This window comes from Lactuca saligna, chromosome 7, assembly GCF_052625555.1.
Source record: "Lactuca saligna cultivar CGN05327 chromosome 7, ASM5262555v1, whole genome shotgun sequence".
NCBI classification, from domain to species: Eukaryota; Viridiplantae; Streptophyta; class Magnoliopsida; order Asterales; family Asteraceae; genus Lactuca; species Lactuca saligna.
Window position 1 is genome coordinate 39,905,369 of NC_136423.1, and position 15,574 is coordinate 39,920,942.

General features: G+C 32.5%; 1 protein-coding gene across 1 annotated transcript; it reads left to right on the forward strand.

Annotated features, from left to right (window-relative positions):
* Positions 1-13,858: 13,858 nt before the first annotated feature.
* Positions 13,859-15,119, forward strand: LOC145006848 (lipoamide acyltransferase component of branched-chain alpha-keto acid dehydrogenase complex, mitochondrial-like). Its single transcript, XM_078965883.1, has 4 exons — positions 13,859-13,918; positions 14,293-14,442; positions 14,541-14,818; positions 14,909-15,119. Exons 1-4 carry the CDS (start codon positions 13,859-13,861, stop codon positions 15,117-15,119), a joined length of 699 nt encoding a protein of 232 aa, XP_078822009.1.
* Positions 15,120-15,574: the final 455 nt, after the last annotated feature.

The window sequence follows — 15,574 nt, forward strand, 5'->3', positions numbered from 1 at the left end:
ATATATATATATATATATATATATATATATATGAAATTCCTATGAGGAATAGCCCACATCAGTACAATGTTGTAGTTTAAAATCAGCCCCAGATGTTGATCAACTGTAAGGCGGATGGTTTGATCTTTTGTTTTGACAGAATGTCCTTAATAATGAAGACAAGCTAAAATGCTTATAGCCACTCGATCTAGTAGGTATTGTAGGTCCCTCAACCGTATGATAGGTCCCATCATGCATCATGCAAAATGCAAACTTCCCCCTGTACAAGAAAACAACACTACCCTTCCCATTTGGGCACAATGTAGACATCAGTACGGATTGGAAATCAATTTTTTGTATGTCCTAAATATACCCTTTCACAAACTAAGGTCATCCACATCAGTGCAATGCCACTAGTCTTTCAATCGTGATACATTAGCTTTGCAATGACTATTCACATCAGTGCAATAGCACTCATCTTTCAAAAGTGGTCCCCATTGTCACATCAACTATTACTTTATATATATATATATATATATATATATATATATATATATATATATATATATATATAATATTTTAAAAAAAATGATTTTTAGTTGAACTGCTATTCTCGGTTTGACTGTCGGTTCAACTAGTTTGGCCATTGATTCAATCAAGAAAATTCCATATATCTGATGGTGTGTGACGGGCTTCGAGTTATGTACAGTTTGAAAATATTCATTTTTCTTTAGAAATGTTTTGTGTTTTTAACGGGCTAAATAAAATCCAACTATACAAGTCTAATAAATCGTATTAAACAGGTTTTTAAGAAGTCGTTCAGTATTGATGATTTTTGTATAACCTTAGTTATATATATATATATATATATATATATATATATATATATATATATATATATATATATATATATATATATATATATATATATAACAAAAATAAGAACCGTTGTAAAACAATTGTTCATTCAATACAATACTAATTAAAACCTTATTATTATAATATATAATATATCGATTAAGTTATTTGCAAGCTTGCAACCTGCGAAAGATATAACATGATGTTGATTCATTTTAAGCTTATGTGGCATTTTAAATGGAATTGCAAGATTGCGACCCGGATGTTCTAACTAGGGGTGGCAATTTATGACACGACACGACAAAAATACACGACACGAAACGAAATTGGGACGAAATTAAAATTTGAATTCGTGTTCGTGTCGTGTTCGTGTTAACTGTAAAAAACACGATGTCGTGTCGTGTCGTGTTCGTGTTAAGAAATTGACACGAAGTTGACACGATTTAGCAGTTCTTTATCGTGTTTTTCGTGTTTGTCGTGTTTGTTGTATTATATTTGATAAAGTATTCATTAAATAAACTAGTTTTTAGTATATGTTATATTTTTCGTGTCGTGTCGTGTTTGTCGTTTTTTAATTCGTTCGTTTTCGTGTTAGCTAAAAAAACCACGACATCGTGTCGTGTCGTGTTCGTGTTACATAAAACCTTGTCGTGTCGTGTCGTGTCAGACAAAAACACGAAACGATAGCACGATTTGCCACCCCTAGTTCTAACCCACAGGCTAAGGTTTAATATATGAAAAAAAAAAAAAAAACATTAAATTTAAAGAACTCGTCATGATTTATAAAGATAACTATTTTATGATGCATTATTTTTAAATTGTATCATTCTTTTCATTAATAACAAGAATGATCATCAATTTCGTAAGTGAAATCATGAACATAACTAAATTCTTAAAAAAAATTTAAAAATATTTTAAATCATGAAAAACAATTGTGATAAAAGTTATTATACTCCTATAGATATTTGGATATATGACAAAAAGTGTTGATTTAAAATTTTTAGTTAATAATTGATAATTTTAATCCAAAATTATTTATGAATATTTGTCGAAAACTTAGATTTTTTCTTCATTAATTATCTATCAAAAAACAAATACACAACACCTCTTTTTGTCATTTTTACATTGGATGCATCCTCTTTTACTTTTTGGAGGTCAAATTTATGGACCTTTTATGCTTGATCACTCTTTCATTAAAGCTAGAAATAAAGCTAATAATTATACTCTTAATATGTGATCATTACTCCACCATCACCAAAATGTACTTTCTTTCAATAACTATGATGGATGTTATGTTTTCTTTAGGATAAGCATAAATAACCAAATTGATTTTATCATATTTATTAATAATTCAATCTAATCTAATTGTAAAATAATACAAAATATATCAATATTATTCTATTAAGAACATGATCATCGTTTACCAACATTTTTTTGTGTTACTTGAAATATTAATATAATTGTCTAAAAGTTAACATGATAAATCAAATTTTCAGATTTAAAAAGAATATTAATTTTTAACTTTTAAAAAATTGCAGATTTTTTAAATTATTTTAGAAAACATGATTTTCAAAAAAAATTGAAAAAATAGTTTTTTTTTTAAATGTATTTTTTTTTTAAAAGCTGAAATTTTTTAAAAAAACAATAAATTAAAAAAACTTGAATATTTAAAAAAAAAAAAAAAAAAAAAAAAAAAAAAAAAAAAAACTATAAGTTTCTTAACCAACAAGTCACTGTTTCACATGTTTTTTCAAGTTCATATATATATATATATATATATATATATATATATATATATATATATATATATATATATATATATATATATATATATATATATATATATATATATATATATATTATAATGTTTGTAAGTAAATTATAAAATAACATATTTTTATTTACAAATTTATAAACACAATAGTACAAATATTTTATTCTATACAAAATAAAATATAAAAAAAAAAAACAAAAAATGCTACAAAATTTCGAAGCGTTTTTATGTTTTCTTGTTAAGATTTCCATATTTTCTTTAATTTATCACTTTTCACTTCTTCAATATTTTCTACAAGTTCGCCCAAAAAAAATGAAAAAAAAAATGATTAATGCAAGAACACTCACAAAAATGAATATGTATATATCATGTAATATTCACATGTGATTATATAATGTGATATTCACATATGATTGTGTGTTTTAAAATTTAAATGTGAAATTCACGAGATAATTTAAAAAAGTAATTAACGAATAACACTCACACAAAATGTATGTGTGTATATAGATATAATTCATATATTATTCACTTATGGTTTACATGTGAATGACATGTGATTCGTATGTGATTTACATGTGAATCACATTTGATTTACATGTGATTTACTTGTGATTTACATTTGAATCACTACATAGTTATAGTTTTGCTTCCAATTAATTACTAAAATATGATAAACAAAAATTCAATCTTTATATACTAACTAATTTTGATTTTGACAAATATTATAACATTCTTAGGTAAAAAAAATCTTCTTAAAATAGTTTATATGTGTAATAATGTAGTATAAATTAGAATAACAATTCTCATTTATACTAGTTAAATATGGCATGTGCAATTGTGTCTTTCCAAAGAGGTTATGTTTTGGTTCATCGTATAATGGTAAAAAAATCTCAAGAAATTGATGATAATATCTAAAAAAATTTGGCTTACCAGAATGAGATCTGCAACCTGAAGAAACTCGACTTGGTGTGTAACATAGATCAAAGTCATTTCTTGAGCATTCCGAGAAAGCATTTATATAATATGAAAAAGAATGAAAGAACAGATTTAGAAATTTAGAGACACAGTAAAATCGACAGCAAAAATAGTTCATATTGAAGAGGTGCATAATGAGACTTAATAAAAAAAGGTTACCGACTCATGAAAAACTATGGCAACGACAAAAACATGATAAAATGTCTATTTTTCCCTTTATTTTATTGTGTAGCAAACAAATAATCATTTTGGTTCTATATATTTTGCATCATAAACATTAAAGAATTGAAAGTCTAAAAGATTTTTCAAACCTGAAAGATTTCAGTTCCTGTATGTGCAACAACAACACCAAAGAGATCATTAAGCAGACCAACATCATCATACATAACACGAACAATTTCAATCCTTTGTTTTTGACCTCCACTCATGTTTATTCCTCTTTCCCCAATCTCAGTTAAATCTCTGGTGCAAAAAACTAAAACTCTTTTCTCAAAGCACATATTGTTTATGCATGATGTCTTTGTTTTTTTTGTTGAAGTCTTTGTTTAAGCCTAGTGAGATGCGCTTGGAGCTGTGAGGAAGTAATGTCATTGCGTCCTCCTAAAGCCTTAATTTCACTCTTAGGGCATATACCTGAAGCTTTTTCATAACTCTCATGTATTTTTTTTATTATTAAAATCATTACATCATTGCTAAAATAAGTTGAAAAAATGTCTTCTAGGGCACACCATAAATTTCATAGAAATGAATAATTTCAATGCAGATGGACATTTATATATCTTATTAAAGTACACACCTTTTGCTCACTTTCCAAAGACTTATATTTTGTTTTGCAATTTGAATTCCTTTATAGATCTTCTGTTGCATAAGTCCTTCATTATGACGTTTTTCCTATAAAAAATTAATTTTTAAATCTAGTAAAATAATGATAAATTAGTGTAAAATATCATATCAGAAAAATGAATTACCGTTTTAGCGACACATAAATCCTCCTCAATGTATGTCAACTCACCCATTGCATTGTCCAGAGTGTCGATGTCAACTTTTTTCGATTCTATATAGAAATAAGGGTGCAAAAACGAAAATAAAAAGGATAAAATGTAATTCTTATATAGATGTTATAAAAAATAGCATACCACAAAGCTCTTCGAATGATACTTTGAGTTCATTTGCTTTGGCTTCGGCTTCCTGTAATCTCTCCGGAATCTTCTCAAGTGACATCTCAAATTGGTTTTTAATGCTTTGCAATTTCTAGAAATGTGATGAATTAGTTTAATTAATCAAGAAATTTGAAAACATGAATGTTTTACAAGGGTAAAATAGGAATTTAGAAAACAAATTGAAATGTCTTGATGGAGCTCATCAACAATAGATACAGATGAAGTTGTTACTACTGCTTCTACAACAAATGAATTCCTTAAATCTTTTAGTCCAAGATTCTTGGATATTACACGCTTCTCTAAACTCATGCGTTGTCTCTAAAAAAAGATTAAAAAATGGATCATGCTATAATAGTGTTTTCATATCGTAATCAAAACTATTGAAGGACTAACTTCGATTTTATGCTTATGATTGAAATTTGTGATAATTGTTGAGGATATTGACTGTAACGCCTCGAAAATCACAACCAATTTAAACCTTTCAAAACAACCCATTTACTAATATAAGTGTTTACAAAATCATTGTTTCCAAAACAATATTTAAAATCAGAGTCTCCCAAGATCCAATCAGTAGTAAAACTAAGGATGTGTACGGTCACGCCTTCGCCTCTCCACAATCATCTGAATCACTTGAAACAATACACTGAAATTGTAAGCATGAAGCTTAGTGAGTTCCCTTAAAGTACCACCACATAAACATAATAACAAACAAACAACAAGCATACAGAGTCTTCAACCTGAATTGACCGCCTCGCAGGCCTATAGACTATATGGAACGCTCATAGAACCTTCAGCATGACTGGACCGCCTCACTGGGCCTTTAGCCTATCTGGACCGTTCTTTGGGCCTTCGGCCTGGTCCGCCTCACGGGCCTTTAAACTATTTGGTTCGCCCTGGGTCTCTTAGCCTTCAGTCTCCACTGGTCCGCCTCAACCCAACCACACATTACATGTCGACATATACTTAACAGATAAACATATATAAGCCCAATAAACCATAATAACATGTCGATATAAATATTACTGGTTTTGTGACTGTCAACACGAAGCAGTACAATCTTAACCCAACCACACAACATCAACATATGCAACAGGTAAACATATAATCAGTCAACAGAAAATCGTGTAGATCTACAAATCTCTAAGCATAGCATCATCCTATATACCAAGATACAGATCTAATAGATCACTACAACATACCAACATAACTTAAACCAGGATAGCAATCGAATGGGCCAGACTTAGTGCCTTCAAACTGAAAGTTCAGTGAGGAAAACTCACCTCTCGGCCTGATCAATAGTTGACGAGGTCCCGATTCTGAATCTCAGATCCAACCGACATCTAACCATCCAAGTGATCAATCACAATCAACTCTGGTCAAAGTCAAAGTCAATGGTCAAGCTCCAAAACTCAAAATCTCTTCCCAGCGGAGTACGCCCTGCATACAGAGAGAGTACGCCCAACGTACTCCGACGTTGACCAAAAGTTGGTCACTTACTGCATACGTGCAACGTACCACTAGGTACGCCCAACGTACGTGCAACTCCATTAAGAGCTTATTCCATTAAGTTGTTACTTCCAAAACTCAGATCCAAACCCAAAATGATGTCCTAAGTCATAAAGTTTTCAACTTTATGACTTTGCATGGCTATAAAGTTGTTAATGTCCAAAACCCTAAGTTCTTAACCCAATAAGACATCACAACTCTTGCATGGAAGGGATAAAAAGGCGAAGATCAAAATTTTATAGTTCATAATAGCTTTATAATGGATAAAGTTTCCAACTTTATCTATTAGAATGGTCCCAACAAAAAAAATATAGTCATTAAGTCTCAAAGGGACCCAAAAGTTCCTCTTTTTCAACATAATCCATTAAGTATAAGTCTCCAACTTTCAGATCTGAATCAAAATTATGTTTAGATGGATAAAGTTTCCAACTTTATCCGTAACAAGTTCAAAAACTTTCAGGATCTAAAATTTATGCACTAAAATGACCAAAAGGTAATAAAATCCAAAACTAGTTAGATCTAACAAATGCATCATCAAGATTCAAACTTTATATCATTAGAAGATAAATGAAGGTGAACGAAGTCCAGATCTACAAGCTCTAACGCAACCAAAACTTCTCCAAGAAGTTCCTTCTTCTCTAAGGTGCACCATGCATAATCCAAAGCACTCAAAAACACATTCTTTTAGCACATAAGGCTCAACTAGGGTTAAGGTTTCATGGAAGGGGTGTTGGGAGGGGTGGAGGCTGAAAATGGAGTCGGTTTGGGGGAATTAAGGAGCTTAAATAGGGCTCAAACCACGAAACTAGTGTTTGGGCATTGATTGCATATGCCCAATGTACTTCTGGTAGCATACTCAGGGTGCCTCAATATGCCCGACGTACTCAACATAACTCAAAACCGACCAAACTTCAAAAGAAAATAACTTCTTCATTCTAACTCTGATTTTGACGTTCTTTATATCCACAAAAAGGTAACAAGAAGGTCTACACTTCTATAAACTCATCCTTGCTTTAAAACTTTTTGAAAAAAAAAATCTAAAATTCATAAAAGGTCAGACTTCCACTTTACGGTTACACCCTTGGGCTCCAAATCATAAACCGAATTCCCAAATCATCTATTCAACCTTATCTACATGCAAATGGGTATAGATCTCTCTTTTTTAAAGGACCTAAGCCTTATGATAACATGTCTTTAGGTCACGCACCTACATTTGGTAATGATTCAGAACACGGTGTTACAACTTTCTCCCACTTAAATTGGATTTCATCCTTAAAATCACTCCTTACCACCCACCTGGAAACCAAACACTTCGAACCGAGATCAAATACTGATCCTTTTTCCTGACGAACCAAAATGTTACTACTATAGATCCAAAGACTATAACTCGCGTGACCTCTACACAGGTAGAACCATTCCAAACATGCTCACGGGGCCCTTTATTACCATCAGAATTGAAAAGCATCATTTGAACTTGAACCCTCCAACCGATACGGTTGACATACAAATTTCTTAACCATAACTTGCTGATGAAAACATATGATTCAAAAAATATCATGACGACTTCAAATATGAGTCTCATCTATATAAATACTGCAAAGGAACACGTGTAATGCCAGCATATGCTACAACTTCCTAACTATAAGACTGAATCATCTCAATCAATATGATTCCCTAGACCGGGATCCCATCAGATCTAAACTTCAGAACCCATACTCCAGAAATGATATTCATCCTTTCATTAAACCCACCCCTTGGCTTGACTGAGAACACCACCAAATACGCGAAATGAGGTACTTAAAACACATCAATCGTGAATTTCAACCAATTCCAAATCCATAAGATGTACTTAAAACCTTAAATGAACCATTAACTACCTAACATGACATTACCAACCACTACTCCTATGTGCAAAAATGATCAATCTAATAATTTTTGTATTTACCTCCAATCCTGTAACACCCCAATTCTGGTATGATATTTATATTCTATTTATTGTTATTTTTCTTCAAGTTTTAAGGGGGGGCTCGATGAGTCGATAGTTGGACTCGTCGAGTAGGGTCGCGATTTCGAGCACGTTTAAGTTGGCGACTTGATGAGTCCATATTCCGGACTCGGCGAGTCCACCAGTCTGGATGAAACCCTAATTTCAAGGGTTTGCACCCTATTTAAACAACTTTTGGGGGCCTCAAGTCAGCCTTCATCACCCCTCAGAGCATCATTCTCGAAACCCTAGAGCCCTCTTTGCATTTTGTGTGATTTTGGTGTGTTCTTTGAAGATTTTGAGAGATAAAGGAAGGAAGATCAAGAAGAGAAGAAGGAGATCCTAGATCCTTGAGGAATTTTAGAAGAAAGTAAGGTATATCTTGTCCCTTTTCTATTTCTATGCTTAAATCTCCTTTTTGAAGCCATTAAAGCCATTCTTGAACCATTTCTTAGCTTAATAGTAGCATAGAGGACTCATGGAGTTGATTAGCCTTCGGATCTAGCTAGATTTGAACTCCAGAAGCTTAGATCTAACACCTTTATGGATCCATTTTGCATGAAAGCTCTAGATCTACTATTATAGTGTGCTTTGAACCTTAAAATCTTCATTTGATGTTATTCACACATAAAGTTGGAAACTTTACGTGTAAATCAAGTCCTAGGAACCCAGATCTATTAATGGTATGGAATGGTTTCAAGCATAATCAAGTATATAATGTTTGCATGCATGCGACTCGTCGAGTCATTCTTCTGACTCGGCGAGTCGAGTCGTGAGTTCCCTGTGTTTCCTTTTTCGAGTTATGCCGAGTGGAACCAATGAGTGAGAGGTGGACTCGGTGAGCTAGGAGGTTAGACTCATTCGTGGAAGAACTCGGCGAGTCAATGCCCTGACTCGGCGAGTTCAAGGCCATCTTCATAATTCAAGAACAGAATCGGCGAGTTGTTCATACAAATCGGCGAGTCACAGCTAGAATGATCATCTGATGAAGGAGAACTCGATGAGTTGTTCATACAACTCGGTGAGTCGGATGAAGATAGTCGGAGTGTTAGTAGCGAAGAGGAACTCGCTGATTTTGTGCCAAAACTCGACGAGTAGTAGCGAGTGGAATCAAGAAAGTAAGAGTAAGGACTCGACGCGTTGGCGACCCAACTCGACGAGTCAGGTCAACTGAATGTTGACTTTGACAATTAGGTTGACTTGGACCAGGGGTAGGAGAGTCATTTTACCCTCAGTGTTATTATCAGTATTGTAGATTGAAACTACTCGAGTTACTACCGTCTCATTATTTTGAACTTCAAGTTAAATTCAATATTTATCTAACGGTCAACCGACGTAACGCCGACACATATGAGTTATTCAACTACGCTAACGGAACGTCATTCCTATCAGATTGTAGATTGAAACTACTCGAGTTACTACCGTCTCATTATTTTGAACTTCAAGTTAAATTCAATATTTAACTAAAATCACTAAACTTTAAAAATCTTAATAATTTAAGATCCGCGTTGGTGATCATCAGTAGCGCGACAGATTTTATTGGACGAAGAATTATTGTCATGGATTTTTGTTGATTGTGTATCCTATGTGTGTTTGTGGGAGAAATATATCAAAAGGGGGTGAAAGAGAGAGTTTTATGTATGTGTAATTTCTTTCATAATGATCAAATCATAGAATTGAAACTCACTCTATAACCATTAATCCATTTTTATTTATATTATGCCTGTGTGGCTTGTGGAGGAGTGATGTATACTGTTGGTTATAGGCAAATTGTTATATTAAAGACTTTTATTCGAAGAAGTATAAGTCTAGATTGAGTCCAATTCTTCCAATTTGGGGCGGAAAGTGTCGAGTCTATAGGGTGTTATCTACATCTCCTTGCGACATAGCCCTTCGTAAAGGGACAATATCAAAATAATAAAAATTGTCATGAGAATGATTAATCCTTATCGTTAAAACGTTTTGAATAATAAAATATGCGTTATAATTTACCGGTCTTTGGAAAAAGTATTTTGAATTAAAAAAAAAATTCAGAGTCAAAAGAAAACCTATAAAGCTCGTCAACATTATTGTTGACATATTTTCAGAATGTATGTATCTCTAGGTGTTCAATGTGTCCGGAAGAACTCTCATCCCGTGTGAGGATGAAGGATTTGACATTGAAAATAAATTGTCACCACTATAGTAACCTTTTGTCTCTTTTATGTTGCAAGAAATTGAAATCAACGTATAACACTTATGGATTATTAAACGGTGTATTTTGTCATATTCAGACTTAGGAAGAATGTAATATCGTATAAATTCTGTTATTATTTCATTATATGTTGTTGACTATGATCCAAATGTTTAAGTCGCAACCTCGACGTTTCCGCCGTTGGTCGGGGTGTGACAAAGTGTCATATTTCGAAGTTCATTCTCTAGCTCAATGGAACGAACATCCTTATTATTCTGGAAAAGGTCTTCAAGAGCAAACCAAATCATGGTGGTTGTGGAACCTGGTTTAAGAATCATAGTGAGGATGGATTGAGATAGAGTACCATACAACCACATTTTCATCAAATTATCAGGACTTTCCCACTAAGTGTCTTTATCAGATGTCGGTTTTGAGTTGCGATCAAGATGACCGACAACCCCATAGGCTTTACCGTGAGTCTCGAAAATTTCTCGCCATGAGTCGTAATTTAGTTGACTGAGATCGAGAATGAGTGGTATGAACATTTTGATCTTAGTCACGCTATGAGGAGGCTGGATTAGGGTTAGGAGCGTTACAACTTTGATACAATATTAACGTAGATAACTTTCCATAAAATGCCATCTTTCATTCAAGAAACAATATTTACAAAGTACAATGATACATGGACTATATCAGGCTAGGCTATGCAAATATATACAATGATACAAATACATATACTAATATACAAGACCCAAATGTTCACTTGTTTCAACATGCATTACTGATAAAGGATTCAACCGATGCATTTTCATGATCATATGTTGGAAATGAACAACATGTTGACCTAACATCACTAAACCAAAAAAAAAACTCAAAAATTTCATAAATACAAACAAAATTTAAATAAAAAAATGAAATTTTTCATGGCATTGCTATTTATTCACCAGTCAAAACAACACAACCTACAACATTAACCTCAAAAATATTATGGCCAGTTAAACCAAGCAAGAAAGAACCTCTCCTTACAAATATAGGGGTAAATCTATATAATTCCCTCAGTTCTCCTATATTAAAGAACATTTTTATTCTACGAGAATTCAACTAAAATACAAAAATCACACTTTTATATTTATTTAAAAAAGACATGAAAAACCTAATGTGTCCACCACGTATACGCTTGTTTCAGATGTAAGTGAATCACCACGTGACCTAAGTGACACATGTACCCTTTTTTTCTGGAAGACATGTATACATAATATTTATAAAACATAAAAATTTAAAGTTATAAAGTTATAATAAATATAGATAAAATTGAGATGGAATCATGGAAGCATACAAGTGCAATCTTCTGCCCAAGATCTGGATGCCTAGGAACAATGATATCAAGAATATTGATGTGATTTTGCATTAAGGCTCCATTAACTGATACCATTACTATAAAAGGATTGATCAAAAATCAAAATGCATTACCACTTCTATAAGAGAATGTTAAAACATTCAATAATTAATTGATCATCGCATCACCTTCTTTTTCACCCTTATGTATTGATGAAGTCATCCAGACATATCTATTAGTAATTATTTCCTGTAGATCTTCTATATTCCTCATCTATCATAATCGGAATCATAGAATCGAGTATATAGAGTTTGACTTTGTGTAATCAACATGGCGTAAATCGAAATTGCATTTGAATCTTTGGCTAGAAGCCACAGCTGTAACGTTCAAAAAATCCATAGAAAAGTTTCCATTTTAAAATTGTAAACATACAACAAGTTGTTCCAAAACTGATCAAAATGAATATATTATTAAAACATCATAGTAAAGATCATAAGTTGCCAATACGGAAAACTATGGGATGTTGTACGGACATGTCGGACGCTTCCTTTTTGAACTGGAAGTACCTGAAACCATAAACATAAAATGTAAGCACAAAGCTTAGTGATTTTCCTCAAAATACCATATACCATACATAGCATTGGGCCTTGCCCGCACATTGTGCCCATTTCATAATAATAGGCCTATCCCTTACTAATCAGTAGGCCCATCCCAACACACTACTAGAAAAACAGCCTTTTACGACGCTCATTGCGCGTCGTAAAACGCTCAGACGACGCGCAAATGCGCGTCAAGGAAGGCCATGTCATAAAGATAGACGACGCGCTTTTGCGCGTCATCTATAGACGACGCGCATTTACGACGCGCGTTTATGACACACATTTGCGTGTCGTAACCTTATGACGCACGTGTTTATGACACGCAATGCGTATCAAGGAAGCCCCTGTCAAGAAAGGCCATGTCATAAATGAAGATGACACACATTTTTGCGTATCATAATTTTAAATGTTAAAAAAAAAATCTTATTTATAGATTTACTAATTTTCAAATTAAATTTGCATTTAATGTCTCATAACAGAAAATAAAATACCATATACAAAAAATAAAATCCATTGCATAAAATTATTGTCATATAAATAATCATTCAAATAGTAGACAAATATTTGTACATTATTATTAAGAGGTTTTCCCTAACTATATAATCTAGGACTACATTGCTATTTCCTTAGTTAATTTGTGTACATTGTTGTAAGCAAGTGTGTATTGAAGCACCTTCCATGTAGTAGTACCCCTTTGACCAATGCTAGTATCAGAACATAAAGCACTTTTCTGCATAAAAAACAACAATCAGTCAACAAAGAGTCAACATTCTTTAAAATACTATATGAACCTCCTCAAGTGATGCACATGGAACAAGAATACCTTGAATTACAATTTACAATTTACAACAAAAACAAGAACTGATTGAGTGAACCTAGAAGAATAAAATGCTAGGTCAACTTAGCTAAGTATTGAATCCATATGTAATGACTACAATCACAAATGCAAGTGATTAATGTCATTAATGGAATAATTTGTTGCCCTTGTCTTACCTTTACTAGCACCATTTCAGCTCCAAAATCAACAAATTCAAATATCCATGATTTGGACCTAAGAACATGGGAATACAAAGATACAAATAATATTTAATAACATTATCCCAAATATAAACACTAAGATATGGTGATAGAAGAGAGCGAAAAATGTTATCATATCTCACGAAGGATGTCTTTCTTCCAACATGTCTTTGTTGTTCAACTTGTAACTTATTCGTATGCGCATAATGATTGCTTTCTGCCATAACAATCAACATTCATCATGTAAACGATATTTTAAAAAAAGCACACAAACATTTCATTCCATGATGATTTATTTATAGTTACCTTGCCATGTTGAGTGTTGGTAACTCGTAATTTTTGTGTTATTGAGCCATTACCATTTGCAGGAAGAGAGTTACTGCTAGCAGGTTCCAAATGCAACTGAAGAATTTAAAAAAATAACTTTTTTTTACCAAAATTTATTATACAATAATAAATAAATAAACATACTAGGTGGTGGAGGGGTAGGACCAAATATGTCTAATAAATCCATCATAGGTGAAGGTGATGAAAGGCTGCCTAATGGAGGAACTGAAGTTTTCATATTATTAGTATTATCTTGATTTATTGATAATATTTCATCATGTGGTGTACATGAACCATTTTGATGAGTAGCTGAATAAACATACCTTTGGGTTTCGGGTTTCAATTCAAATAAAAAAGACTTCACCAACCCGTGACCCAACAATTGTGAGATTAAGTCTTTGACAAATCTCTATGTATATTACACTAAGTCAAATTAAGTCATACATCAGAAACTAAGACAACAATTGTAATTTTGAGTAACTTTTACATGTTTTTATGTGAACAAGGGTGCATTCCATTAAATTAGTGGTGTTTCATATGAACCTTGATAAAGCTTCATACAATGATCATAAAAGGTAATGATTTGGTTGTATTAATTATCTAGTTGAGCGAACTGTACAATGTTAAGGGGCACTACTTTTCAAGTAATGCAGAGGATAGTCAACACGCTGGTGGCATTATAGATGTACCTTTAGCTCAAACTGGTGAAGGTATTGCAGAATGTGGACTCCTCAAATGGTTTGTCCAAGATTCTGCATGCTCCTGGTGACATTATAAAGGTAAAACACCGGTAGTAGTATTAACAATTTCCATATATATGGTAAAGTTATTTTGATTTGACTTTGATTTCAGGTTGGAGAAACTCTATTACAGTTGGTGGTTGATGATTTATCCACCCCTGCTGTTAGAAGTCTTGCAAAGCAACATGGTATTGATTTAGCTGATGTCACTGGAAGTGGTAAACATGGAAGAATATTGAAAGAAGATGTTCTAAAATATGGTGTAGAAAAAGGAATTATTGATGACAAACCTGCTTTTAATCCTACTTCTATCGAACCCATGTCTGGACCTGAAGAACAACTTCAAGAGACGGCTGAATCACTTTATCATGATAAGATATTCTCTCAAAGGTATTATTATTATTATATAAACAATAAAAAATTTCATGAATTTGATTGAAGTAAACATGTTATTAAAGTTGTCAAGTTCTTTGTTGTTAGGGCTTATCAGCGTGCAATGGCTAGGTCAATGACTACAGCTGCTAGTGTTCCTCATTTTCATTATGTGGAAGAAATAAACTGTGATGGGCTTATGAAACTTAAATCAGCTTTCCAGAAAGAGAATACTGATCTAGATATTAAATTCACATTCCTTCCCATGTTAATAAAGTCATTATCCTATGTTCATTTATGTTGTAACCTCATATTTTAAAAACTCATAAATAATCACATGATATAACCTTTCAGATATAACCTTTTAGGCATAAATAAATAAGCACCTTTATAAACAAAGCTGATGCTGGTAACCGAACCCAGCCTTTGGAGGAATTATAGCAGGTGAGGCCGGCCCGTAAATGTGAAACTATTCATAAAATGAAGAATAAAAATGTGAAACTTACTACAAGCATCATGAGTACAAATCCAGTCAAGGCCATTACAACTCCTGTAAATCAGTTCAAGATTACCAATTAACAATTAATATTAAGTGTTGTTTGTATAAAAAAAAAGTATATAAATTACATTTTGGTTTGTGTATAGCTGATTTTTTTCAATTCTAGTCCCAACATGTTTTCTTTTGTATTTTTGGTCCTTATTTTTAGGTTTTTAGTTTATGTTCCAACTAAAATGACTAAAATTTTGGGACCAAAAGTAGTCATTTACTTGGTA